This window comes from Gekko japonicus, unplaced genomic scaffold, assembly GCF_001447785.1.
Source record: "Gekko japonicus isolate JY-2015 unplaced genomic scaffold, Gekko_japonicus_V1.1 scaffold877, whole genome shotgun sequence".
NCBI lineage: Eukaryota > Metazoa > Chordata > Lepidosauria > Squamata > Gekkonidae > Gekko > Gekko japonicus.
Window position 1 is genome coordinate 199170 of NW_015174299.1, and position 14045 is coordinate 213214.

The window sequence follows — 14045 nt, forward strand, 5'->3', positions numbered from 1 at the left end:
TTCCAACATTTGTTTGACATATTCTGGTTCATATTTGCAATTTTTTTCGGAGTCATGTACCACCTATACATCATTTTATAACAATTTTCTCTAACATTAGTACAAGGCGATATCTTAATAGAGTTTTTCCACAAATATTCCCAGGTTTCAATCAAAACTTCCTTATTCATATTTATTGCCCATTTTATCATTTGCTCTTTCACCGTTTCCTCTTCTGTATACCATTTTAACAACACTTTATACATTTTAGAGATATTTTTCCCCCTCCACTCTCCCAAACATTTTCCATTTCATTTTTTTCCTCTCTAAAACCATAATTTCTTTTATCTGATCTAAAAAGATCACAAATTTGCATGTATTTCAACCATTCATATTCATATTCAATTTCATTCTGCTTTTTCATTACCCATTCTGTTCCCTCTTTTTTAATTAAGTCTTTATATGGCAACCAATCCTTGTCTCTATGTCTTGAGTAAGATGTTAACACTTCTACTGGTACAATCCACAATGGTCTTACATCACGAAAATATTTTTTATATCTCATCCATACCACAAACAATGCTTTTCTTACCACATGAAGCTTAAAAAAGCTATCCATTTTTGTCTTATCATACCATAAGTATGCATGCCAACCAAATCTACAATCATGGCCTTCTAACCCCATCTATTAGGTTTTCTCAATGTCAAGTATGGTCTGAACAAAGTAAAGCATTAGTTCATGTTATCCAGGGAGGATGCATTTTGCAAATATGGGACATTGGTTTTTTTTGTCTAAACATCTCCTTCCTCTGCTCAGGCCGAAGTGTAATTTTTCATTTTTTGCACAGTTAACTGGGTTTGTCACATGTAGTGTGTGTCTTGTTTATTGCCACATTTCCCCCCTTTGAGCATTAGTCTATGTGTACCTGTCTCTGCCTGTTTCCCTCCTTGGTCAAGGCTAAATCAAGATCACAAAAGTGAGGAACAACACCTGGTTATAATTTCTACAGGAAGCCAAGCTCTGACCTGGGTTCCTTGTTTTTTCCATTCTTTTTTCACTTTAAATATGTATCTGGATGTCTGTATCTGTCTCTGTCATTTGCCTCTCTCTTTGTAATTGGTTTTCACACTCTGGGTGTGGTTAAAGGTTCCCCCCACTCGCAGGGTTTATCCCAGTGTCGCATACTCTCTGTATTTTTAAAATGTATATGTCATTCTCCACTTCAGCCAGTTGTTCCTGCACTACTCCTGTTTGTGCGTGCCAATGTAGATCTGTCTGTGCCTGTGTCTGTATTTCTGCTTTGCAGCATGCCTCGGGTTTTTGGCTTCCTGTTTTCTTTGTGTCTAGTCCCATCCTCTATCTCTGCTTGTGTGTGTATCCACTGACTTTATTGTGATAATTTGGGCTGGTCTCACACACACACACACACACCCCGCCTCCACCACGCTGACAGGTGTTTACTTGGAGAATTTTTTCCGTTCTGGAAAGTGTTGCCTCAGCAAACTTGGCTTGGAGGCTAAAGACAGTGGGTTTTGTCCCCTGAGGGAATCAATCATCTTCTGGCGAGGAGAGTGAAGACAGTAGCTGTGTTCACTGGAGCAAAGCAACCATCTTCTGAGGAAAGTTTTGGCGGGCTCCGCCTCTGTGGGCAGGACTCAGGCAACGCAGCCAGTGGATAGGGATAGCTTCTGAGTGACACATCATGGAGCCAACTGATTTAGAGGCATGTGAAATGTTCAGAAAGTGCCACCCCACTACTAAATTATATATAAAGAGAGATTGTTTTTAGATAATTTTATGTGGATCTTAATGGTTATTTGTGTATTTTTTGTGTAAGCCGTCTTGAGCCAGCCTTGGCGGGGAGGGTGGGGTATAAATAAAATTAAATAAAACATTTTGTCCTTACTTCAGCCAATATTACTAAGAGCTTGGAGAACTATGTGCTGGGGGGAGAAAGAGAGATGCCGCATCTGCTGTGGCTTTCTTTCTCCCAGCCTTTTACTGGCATTGTATCCTCTGGAGTGTGCATAGAATGTAACCCCAATTAATAAAATATCAAGGTGGATTCTATGCCCCATATTTTAAAAATAACTCACTGCAAGTTGGGGGGGGGGGAGCTAACACACCAGTGAGGAGGTTCCTTGCTGCTCTGGTTTTCTATTCACTGCAAGGTCCCCCCCCCCTTACTTTGTTTTGAAAAATATAATCCTCCCCACACACACACCCCGAATTCACAAGTCTTCTCTACCATCATTTTTTGCTGTACATGTAGATTGTACCACTGCAGGTTTCAAAGTGTGATGTCACCACTGTCCCTAGGGATTTCAGTCTAAATTCTACTATACTGCTTTGACTTTGTCCATTCTAAAGAGAATTGGGTTTTACCTGTTGTTTGTTTATTTGTTTATTTTTATAAAAAGTCATTTTGTGATAGCTCTATGCAGGCAGAAGTGCACTCACACATTTACGCAAGGAGTTACTTCACAAAGTCATTCAACCAGGAGACCTGAGAAGTAGCTAAACCAACATCATACAGGCACCTGTTCTGATATTTCTGAAACTGTATTCTGTAAATATGCTGCCTGTTATTTTTTAGTAGCTTTCTAGACCATTCTTTGTAATGATAACTGGTCACTCACCAACTGTCTTTTACTGGCATTGTATCCTCTGGAGTGTGCATAGAATGTAACCCCAATTAATAAAATTGTCTTACGGTAAATTGTAAACAGTGTCACAGTAGATTTTTATTTCTATTTTGACATGTAGCTTCTTTCTGTCTTGACAGCTCAATGTGGTGGGACAATGGAAGAGATGGAAGGGGTAATCCTGAGCCCTGGCTTCCCGGGAAATTACCCTAGCAACAGTGACTGCACGTGGCGGATATCCCTTCCGGTGGGGTTTGGTAAGAGAAAGCAATTTCAAGTCATGTCAAACTAACCTTATCTCTTTTTTTGAGAAAGTTACTACCTTGCTGGATCAGGGGAATGCTGTAGACATAGTTTATCTTGATTTCAGTAAGGCTTTTAATAAGGTTCCACATAATATTCTTGTTGACAAATTGGTAAAATATGGTTTGGACCCTATGACTGTTAGGTGGATCTGTAATTGATTGACAGATCGCACCCAAAGAGTGCTTGTGAATGGTCCCTCATCTTCTTGGAGAGGAGTGACAAGTGGAGTACCTCAAGGATCTGTCCTGGGACCTGTTTTGTTCAACATCTTTATCAATTATTTGGATGAAGGGATAGTGGGAATGCTTATTAAATGTGCAGATGATACTAAATTGGGAGGGGTAGCAAATATGGTAGAAGACAGAGTCAGGATACAGGACGATCTTGACAGGCTGCAAAACTGGGCTAAAAGAAATTTAATGAATTTCAGCGGGGATAAATGTAAAGTTTTGCATTTAGGTGGGGAAAATCAAATGCATAATTATAGGTTGGGGGAGACTTGTCTTGGCAGTAGTATGTGCAAAAAGGACATAGGGGTCTTAGTAGACCATACACTGAACATGAGTCATCAGTGTGATGCAATTGCTAAAAAGGCAAATGCGATTTTGGGCTGTATCAACAGAAGTATAGTGTCCAGATCACGTGAAGTGATGGTACCGCTTTACTCTGCTCTGGTTAGACCTCACCTAGAGTATTGTGTTCAGTTTTGGGTACCACAATTTAAGAAAGATATAGACAATCTGGAATGTGTCCAGAGGGCAACGAAGATGGTGAGGGTCTGGAGACCAAGTCTTATGAGGAAAGGTTGAAGGAGCTGGGTATGTTTAGCCTGGAGAGGAGATGACTGAGGGGTGATACGATAACCATCTGTGCAGGCTTGAATAAAATTTTATTACAGCATCCAGCCAGAGCAATCCAAACACTTCAGCAAGGAGCACCAAAATAAAATATTACGAATCATACAATATAAAAATATAGAATACATGGTGCAGAGTTGTTTTCTGTTGTCCCAGAAGGTCGGAGTAGAACCAACAGGTTGAAATTAAATCAGAAGAGTTTTCAGCTAAACATTAGGAAGAACGTCCTGACAGAGCGGTTACTCAGTGGTACAGGCTTACTCAGGCTCTCCTTCTTTGGAGGTTTTCAAACAGAGGCTAGATGGCCATCTGACAGCAGTGCTGATCGTGTGAACTAAGGCAAATCATGAGAGGGAGGGCAGGCAGGGTTGCCTCAGTCCTTAGTTCTTGTGGCCCTTTCTTACACTCCCATGGAAATGCTGATTGCCACTTTGGAGTCAGGAAGCAATTTTTCTTCAGGCCAGTTTGTCCAGAGATCCTGGAGGTTTTTGGTCATCTTCTGGGTGTGGAACAGTGGTCACTGTGGGTGTGGGGAGGGAGGTATTTGTGAATTTCCTGCCTTGTGCAGGGGGTTGGACTAGATGACCCCGGAGGTCCCTTCCAACTCTATGATTCTATGATTTCCAAATGAATAAATCTCTGCGTAAATACTTTTGTTAGCCTGACTTGAGCTGGACCAGTTTATGTTTGTCTGCATAGACAGGAGAATGAGGTGGTGGAATCTTGAAGTGGCAGAGTGGACTTTTCCCACTTTTGAATGCTCCTTTCCTCTTCTTTAAACCCTTGTCGGGTTTTTAAAACAATGAAGCAAGAAAGGCCATGTAAACCCATCGTCATTTTTTGACTTGACTGCATCACTGTTCTTTTCCCTCCACCCCCCAAAAAACCCCATGCAGGTGCTCACATCCAATTCTTGAACTTTTCCATGGAGCCCAATCATGACTTTGTGGAAATCCGCAACGGGCCCTATGACACCAGCATCGTTATCAGCAGGTTCAGTGGGACAGAACTCCCAGGTTCCCTTCTCTCCACGTCACACGAAACCACGGTCTATTTCCACAGTGACCACTCACAGAACAAGCCTGGCTTTAAGGTAGAATACCAAGGTAAGTAGGAGGCAGCCAAGTGGGCCACAGATGGTGCAGCCATCCCGTCCATGGGCTCTGAACATGGGATATGTTTTGGAAAGAATGCCTGAAGGACTTGCTCTATAATACATTGTCAAGGGATCACACAAGAACCTGGCTTACTCCAAAAGCTGTTTATAGCTGAACTGGTCCCAAATCCACATTACACCTTTTATTAGTGTCAGCTACATTGACACAAAACGGTGTGCAAGCTTTTGAGTTCTCCCGAACTCTTTCTCAGGCTAGATGTTCCAAAATAAAAAAAGAGGTAAGGAAGAAAAATAGATGTTTTCAGGCCATGATTTTAAATCTCCTGGCCCTCTTCTCCCCACCAATACAGGCAAGATAATCCACAGTGTGTTTTCTGTGCAAGCTCTGCCTTAGAATTCAACCTGTGGCCGGAAGACCTCATTCTAGTTCCAGCTGCAGAGAAGAAAAGCCGTGGTCATTACCTCTCTCCAGAACCATCAAGAGGCCTGGCACAGATCAGCATAAGCACTGGAAACCTATCTCTACACTGGGAGAGTCTACTACATAAGGGGTCTCCATGTGGTGCCTTTGGGCAGCATGGTGCTGGCTGACACCTTTCCTGGCACATGCCAAGTGTTCTTTGGAACTGAGTGAACTTTTGCCCAGCAGGGCTTCTGACCAATGTTCCCTCTAAGCTATGGAGTCCTGTGAGCAAGAATTCTACTTGGTGAGCTGATGCAACATCAGGGAAGGACTCAGGGCTATTTTTGGGCAGGAACGCACAGGAACGGAGTTCCGGCTGGCTCCCAAGTTGGCCACACCCAGCAGGAACTCGTTAGCATAATAGGCCACACCCAACAGCAGGAACTCATTAGAATTGGCTACATTAGGGGTGTGTGGCCTATCATGCAAAGGAGTTCCTGCAACAAAAAAAGCCCTGGGTTTTGACAACAAACAAGGTAAACGGAATAAGAAGCAAAAGGTGGGTGTGGCTGGATGACCACACTTCTGGTAACATGGGAATGTAGCCTAAAATCTAATGAGTGGTGCAGTCAGGGGGTGTGGCCTAATATGCTAATGAGTTTCTGCTGCTGGGTGTGGCCTATTATGCTAATGAGTTCCTGCTGGACTTTTTCTACAAGAAAAGCCCTGGGGAAGGTGATGGCCCTCCAGTGCAGCTAGTTGGGCTGCTGCATGAAACAGGATGCTGGATTAGGTAGACACCTGGTCTGACCCAGAAGGCCTCTTTGTTATGTTCTTATGTGTGTACACTCTGCCGGGGCACTGTACCCAATAGAAAAATTCACAGCATTAACTTTTTTGTCACTAGATTTTCTTCCCCTACGCTTGTTTTTGCACCCACAGGAAAGAATAATAGGGAAAGGAGACCAAGGGGTTTAATATCTTTCTCAACATAGTTGAAAAATCAGTTTGGAGGAGGGTGAAATTGAGCCAGAAATTGTTTGGAGGGGGAAGATTTTAGCAACCTGTTTCCAGCTTTCCTCCTTCTGTCCAGATGGTTTGGCTACAAAGAAACCCAACAACAGAGGAAAGAATCACAGGATTCTGAGCTTCAGTTGAACTCCAAGGTTCTCTGATTAATGAAGAGAAAAGATCTAGGATCTTCACTTAGAGCTGAGAGGATTCCTCCAGCTTTGTCCCTATTAGGAATCCCTCTACCTTTCATCCAGGGGTTTCAATCTGATGATCTTTTATTAAATTTCATGGGATCAGAATGTGAGGGTTAAAGGGAGAATGCTTTCCCCCTGTTTCCCAGTGTTTTGGATAGGAGGGAGTGGGTGCATAAAGGGGGGTGGGGGTTTAATTCCATGAGTCAAGGCATCTGCAAGCCCAAGAATCAGAGATCCTGGAAAACATGAACGCTTGTGTTGTGGCGACCAAACAAAATGATAGCCATCCCTTCAACAGTAGCCCTATTTGCCAAAAATAAACAAACATAGTATCTTCAGCCAGCCAGCAGCTAATTTAGTAGTTAAAAAAAAAAGCCTAATCATCCACTCCTGCCAGATGGAATAAACAATCAAAAATAATAGAAATCCCTTTAAATGTTGAAGAGGGCTCTATTTGCTTTTGGCCTGTTTTTATGTTACAGAAGTGTACAATTATGTTCTACAGTATCATAGAACAAAAAAAAGAGTAGAAACCTTTTCAATATTAGCTATTTGTATTTTAAAAAGCAAAAAACAAAAAATCTTTTTCGGGCATAAAGAGGTAGTTGTGAAGTGGTTTGTTTCAGTTATCTTCTTTTTATGTGTGTTTTGCAACACATGATTGTGCCATTCCAGGGATCACTGAATTTGGAGTTACAGATATGGGGCGATGGGACTTCACAGAAAATCTATGGGACTTTCCCCACATGTTCACAGCCTATGCAGACACAGAGAAACAGCTGGGGGTGGATTGAAACACTCCGAAAGTGTAAATCCCTGTTATTAATCCGATATCCTGTGGATTGGGTTTCAATCTGGAAAGCAATCAGTTGCAAAATCCACCCCAGAAGGCTTTTATGACCATGCCTGTCTCCCCAATGTTTGGGAGGAGAACCCCTGCCCGACTTATTGTCAGGTTCCCGGTTCAATCAGTTCTCAACAACAGCCAGTTGTAGAAAGCTAACTTTATTGAGACAGTTGATAGATACCATCCTAGACACATCTATTGTTTGGACTGAAGCTAAATGGGGGAAGGTTACAGATATAGGGGATTCAAGTAAAAGCACTAAAGATCAGGACCCAATCACCCCCCAGTATTTTGCCTGCCAGAAGTAACTGTCAGCTTCCCCCCCCTCTCCTAAGGGCACATAGCCTTACATATCAAGGAAGTAAGATCACAGACATGTGAGAAGCCAGGCCGTTTGGCATTGCGAAGGTGACAAGCCCCAGACACTTCAAATGGAGGGAGGGAGCCTCCTCTCTCAATGACAGGCACGCTGTAAACTGAAAGATGCACAGAGAGCCTGACACTTTGCCACATAGATCTGCCTTTAAAGATTATAAATCCCAGGCCCCTATAGACCCAGAAGAAGTCCAAAGGCAGCCTTGCTGAAAGAGTATGCTCCACTCTATTGAATAGTCAAAGGGGGGGGGGGGGAAGTGACATCTTTTGTTTGGCTGCACCCAAAAGAAGTGGGACCCAGGGGTAGACACCAACAGACAGAAGATGTTCACAAACTTTGAGGAAGGATTATATTGAAAGAATTCCTGACTCTTTTGGTTTCTAGCCTATGAACTCCAAGAGTGCCCTGACCCTGAACCCTTTGCCAATGGGATTGTGCGAGGAGCTGGTTACAGCGTGGGCCAGTCCATCTCCTTTGAGTGTCTTCCTGGCTATCAGCTGATTGGTGATCCAGTCTTGACCTGTCAACATGGAACAAATAGAAACTGGGACCATCCCTTGCCCAGGTGTGAAGGTACGTCTTTATTGAGTCATTTTTTGGAAGGGTGTCTGAGTGGGCAGAGAGTAAGGGGAGAAAAAAGATAGTTGCTTGCTTCCAAACATAACCTCTGGCAACGCGTATTACCTTAGATGTAGACATTTATCTTTGATTCATAAATCAGTTTTAACAGATATATACATCTATAATTTAATATGCTCTTTAATGTGCTCTTTTTTCATGCCCCACCCAGTGTACCCAGTGTAGACAGAAAGCTTTCATCCTCCAGTGTTTTCTCTGGAAATTGAAAGTCCAGCAGCACCGTAAACACTAACAAAATTAATTCCAGCACGAGTCAGAGGTGACTGCATTGGATGCCTGAATAGCACATCCATTAGGCAGATAGAAAAATGTGCAAAAGAATGTATCTGCCTAATGGGCGTACATTCTACGCATCTTATGTAGCAAGGGTTGACTCATGAAGGGTTTGACTCATGAAGACTCATTTTGTTAGTCTTATGCGCCTGCACTCTTGTTTGATTTTGCTGCTGCAAACTAACATGGCTGCTCATCTGGAATGGTTTTCAGGGAGAAGCTTCCTTTTGGGCTCCAGAATTCTCTGGATGTAGAAAAGAAAAAAAAATGCATCTTCTAGATCCAGGGGTGGAATAGGAAGGAAAAATGGCCCTGGAAAACACTCCACCCCAATCCCACCCCTGCCAAGGAGGCAAAGGCAGTCTGTCTGCCCACCACTGGCACGTTCCAGCCCCACCTGCCCAAAAGATGGAGGGAGAGATAGCCAGCCCTTTCAGTATGATGGGCACAGCCTCCCTTCTCACTGCATCAGTCCAGGCTGAGCACAGCCCTTCTATAGGTCCATTGGGCTAGTGCAGCCCAGTTGGGGGGGGGGCATTGGACCACCAGGGAAAGTCCTGGGGTCTATAATGGCCATTCCATTCCTGCCTAGATCCCACTCATTCAGAAAGCTGCAAAAGTTCTCTTGCACATACCATGGAGTTCATTGGATCTGTCTGTTATTCCTCCCTTCCTTGTAACACACATCAGTAACTTCCTCTCACACTGCCTGCCACTTCTGGCCCATCTCCTGGTGGTTATTTAAAACACATCATCACTTTCCCAGTGATTTGTGTGGCCTGAGAGATGACTGTCGGCCCCTGGACAGACAGCCTTCACTTTATGGTCTCCCTGTCCTCTTTTTCAAGCCTTCTCCCCCCTGTTACATGATTAGAAGGATGTTTTACTATCCTAAATAAGTTTTTCTGCCTTTCCATATTCAAGCGGCTCTCAGAGTCAGACATTTATGACGAGGCAGGCGGCAGAGTAAATAAGGTAGAAGGAACGGGCCTTTGATCACGTCCTTGCCTCGCGTCTTTTAACACCCACCTTGCTGCGCTAGAGTACGTTTAATGACTCACCCCACGCTGCTCCCCTTGCTGAGAGGCAGCCTTTACAGCCATGGGCTGGGGAAGAGTAGTCAGCACGCCCTTTTCATCTTTCCTGCCTGGGCAGCACCGTGGTTCCTGAATGCTGCAGACTTTTTGTCTTGGGAGCGCTGAGTTCTTTTTGATGATCTTTTGATGAATGGGCCGTGTCTATCAGTAGTTTTCAAACAGTGCTCATGGGATTCCTTAGATAGTGCACAGCAGCCTCACGATGATGATAAGTGGTGATGGACAAGCTTCCTTGGAAACCACTCCCCCTTCAACCAATCCCTCCCTTGCAATGTACACCCTCCTCAGGGTGTGTTCCAGGGCAAGCTCTCTAATCACATGAGTCCCAACACATCCGATCAGTGACACTGTGCATTCCCCAGAATCCTGTTGAGGGACCTGACCAGGCCCTTGGTCCCAGCCGATCTTCAGGCAAGGGGCAGTTGGATATTCAGCTGCCCACCCCTTGGACTGTACCTAGGGCTGCACGCCCTATAACAGGCAGGGCTGCTAAAAGCCACCATTCATTCCATGAATGCAGTATGATGCTGGCTTCAGGAACTCTCTAGCCGATGTGGCCTCAGGAATTTTGTCTCCCCAGTCTCCCCCCTCAGCAGCCCTGACAATAGGCCAGCTGCCCTGGTAGTGAAGTATTTCCCCTTTTGTTCCCAATATCTGGACATTCCCGAGTGTCCTCCCACCCTGGTTCCCCAGGAGATAGGCGATCACCATGCAGCCCACTTAAAGCCTTTGACTACCAGTAGTCACAGGAGCGGTGGACTTCCGGTTGGTGGATTGGCAATGGTGGTCGCTCTCCCCAGTTCGCGGGGAGGCGATTAGCACACCAGCGGCAAGGAGGGGTGCTGCCTCAAGCGGCACCCCCACGGAGCCCTTGTGATGGGTTAGAGGCCAGGGGGCTTCTGAGGGTTAGCCTCTTCGATACTGCGATGCCGGAGAATAGAGGCTTCCCTCCGCCCTGACGGTCCTACCGCTGAGTGACCATATGTATAAGCTAATTCGACCGGGACAAGCGCAGGAGATCGAGCAGAACAATGAATGAGAGAGCGAGGTCTGCGAAAGGACCAACAATGAACGTGAGTTCGAGGTAAATGGACTATTTTGATAAAATGGAGTACCCTCCCCTGTGGGAAAAGTGGAGAGCAAGGAGGGACGCCTCTTGAGCGCAGAGACATATCAATGCAGCGAAGGGGGTAGGGGGGAAACAAACAGCAAGACTATATTGAGAGATTTACTTGAGTACCAATAGCGAAAAGACGAGTCTTTCGAGCCCTGACAAAGCGGTTTGAAATTGTAAACAAAGAGGGAACATGGCGGCTTCCCAAGGAAAGTTTAAACTGAAACCAGGCAGCCAGAGTCCAAGACCGGAAGAGGGAGCAGACGTCATGAAGCTGTTAGCGGATATGCTGAAGCCAGTAATGGAGCAACTCGGTGGTATTAACCAGCAACTGGCTACATTAAATCAAAACTTTGCTCAACAGCAGTGCCAGCTGGCAGAAACGGAGAAGAAAGTGGTGCAAACTACTGAAAAAATTACAGAAATGGACACCGCAAATAAGAAAGTGAAGAAAAGAGTGACAGATGTGGAAACAACACAAAAACTTCAGGAAACTCATTTGTTACAGCTGCAAATGGAAAAGGCTAATATGACTCTTAGATTTCAGGGAGTGCCTGAAACTGAAAAAGAAGATTTGAAGAAGACTCTGGGCGAGATTATTGCTCTGGTAACAGGCTTATCAGCGGAGGAGATAATAAAAGATATGGAAGCTGCCTATAGGACATACTCCATTATATAAAGAAAAATAGCCTGCCTGGAGAGATTGTGGTTAGATTTGCAAGAAGATGCAATATTAAAGGCAACTTCGGCAAGCCCATTGAAATCTGGGAATATAATCATCAGAACTTTAAAAAATATTCCATTTGAAATACGTCAAAAGAGGAAAAACTCCAAGGAGCTCATCTCATTTCTTCAAACTAATGGAATTCAGTATCAGTGGGTGATTCCTGAATATGTAATTTTTAAAATCAACGATAAAAGAGAGAAGATTGACTCCATTTTCAAAGCTGAGTTTTTGAGATGTCAGCTGGGATCAGAGGAAGACCTTAAAGATGAAAAAACTAAATCAAGTGACTCTGCTACTTCTGGAACGGACGAGGGCTCTGTGGGCGAAGCAGGAGCGGGAACAGGGAAAGCTGTATATGACTTTAAAGACAGAAAACCGAAGTAAGGGCAGAAGGACTCTGTAAACCACCCTTTGAAGCAAAGAAGATGCTCAAGAAGTACTCTCATAAAAACTAACTTACTAACATAGAAGTGTAAAACAAGAGCTCTACAAGTATATTGTGTGACTAACACTTGTATTACTGACATTTAGCTTAACACAGAAATGATCTCCTTCTCTTGGGTTTTTAGTTAGTGTGGGTATCTTTCCTTTATCCCTAGTTGTAGTCCCTTCCTATATTTTTCATTGTAGTTCAGTAGTCTTATGAAAAATAATAAAATTTCCCCCTCGGGGTTTTTTTTTTTTTTTAAAAAAGTAGTCACAGGAGCGGTGTAGTCTTTGTACCTTACACTCGGGCAGAGACAGGGCCAAGACAGCCAATGAATCTTGAAAATCCTAAGAAGCCACGAGTTCAGAATGGAGAAGGAGAGAGAGGCAGAACTGCTGGACCTGAGTTCTACCACTCAAGACCCAGGGTCACAACCCTACCAGGCCTTCTGGCCACTGTCAGGTCTGATTTCCTGCAGAGACTGACATTTGTTTTATGACTTGGGCTGTTTGACTATGGATCCTTAACATTCCCTCCACCACCCACACACTGATGCAACACACAGTTGTTCCATGATAGTCCAGAGTTTCTCAGCAAGACAAGCCTCTACAATGTGCCAAAATTGCAGGGACAAAGTGTGGCAACTGTTGTCCTATGTTCCAGTGAATCATTTCTACATTGTTTTATAGCATGCATGGTGCCCTACTGCAGATAACTTGGCAGGGGAGCATGCAGCCCACCCTTGCTTCATTCCTCTTGCTGTTCCCTGCCCCACTGGTTTTCCCTGCCCCTTACTACTGCCTGCCCACCTGGCTGATTGCCACGTCTGTACTGCCTTTCTTCTTGCTGCTCTTTGGAACTGAAAAAAATCTGTTGTGAAGGGGCAGAGGCTGAAAGTTCAAGGGCCTCACACTTCTCTTCCCTTTCCTTCTCTATCATTTCTGAAACTGAATCTTCACAATGCTTCATGCAGAAAAATACGGAAGTCTCCCTGGAGGTGAAGATACTGAATTCTGGATTTCATAGAGAAATTCAGGAACTTGCCCCAGTGTAACATTGGGTATCTTTGGAATGGCAGTGAGCAATGAGCAGCCCATGGAAGTGGTTCAGAAAATTCAGTTGCTACACAAAGCCAGCAAAGGTGGAGCTGTTAAGTTGGCAAAACCAGTATTGAAAACCATCACTAATTCAAAGTGCTGGGTTTAGCCCATAAAAACCTTAACAGTCTGGATCCTGGATCTCTGAAGGTGCATCTGAAGCCGAGGTGGTTGAACAAGGAACTCTCTGAAGAGCTGAGACTAAAAAGGGAAATGTACAGGAATTGGAAGGAGGGTCAGATTACTGAGGGTGAGTACAAGAAGCAAGCTCGAATCTGTAGGGATGGTGTCAGAAAGGCTAAAGCGCAGATGGAGCTGAGGCTTGAGAGGGATGCTAAAAACAACAAGAAAAATTTCTATGCCTATGTCCGGAGCAAAAAGAAGAACAGGGATGGAGTAAGCTCATTGCTAGGGGAAGACGGTCAAGCCTTAAGAAGGGATGAAGACAAAGCAGAATTACTCAACTCTCACTTTGTGTCAGTCTTTAACCGTAAGGCGAGCTGTATGCAAACTGAAGAATGCAAACTGAAGAAGGAAGGAGAAACTGCCAGTCCAGAGTAAGGAAATGGTTAGAGAGCATCTAGCTGCCTTAAATACTTTCAAATCTCCAGGGCCAGATGGCTTGCATCCCAGGGTGCTAAAAGAAATTGCAGATGTTATTTCAGAGCCTCTGTCTCTAATCTTTGAGATGTCCTGGAGTACTGGTGTTGTGCCGGAAGACTGGAAAAGAGCAAATGTTGTCCCAATCTTCAAGAAGGGGAAAAAGACAGCCCCGGGAAATTACAGGCCTGTCAGCTTGACATCAATACCTGGGAAAATTCTAGAGCAGATTATTAAACGCTCTGTCTGTGAGCACCTTGAATGGAATGAGTTAATTGGTAGTAGCCAGACCAACCTTATCTCCTTTTTTGACAGAGTTACTAAAATGGTTG

At 44.2% G+C, this 14045-nt stretch overlaps 1 protein-coding gene across 1 annotated transcript in view; it reads left to right on the forward strand.

Moving 5' to 3' along the window:
• Positions 1 to 14045, forward strand: part of CSMD2 (CUB and Sushi multiple domains 2) — a 268238-nt gene that overhangs the window by 142922 nt on the left and 111271 nt on the right. Inside the window, exons 22-24 of the mRNA XM_015424095.1 lie at positions 2766 to 2882; positions 4685 to 4894; positions 8124 to 8312. Coding sequence (XP_015279581.1) covers positions 2766 to 2882; positions 4685 to 4894; positions 8124 to 8312 — 516 coding nt within the window. The remainder of the gene's footprint in view (positions 1 to 2765; positions 2883 to 4684; positions 4895 to 8123; positions 8313 to 14045) is intronic.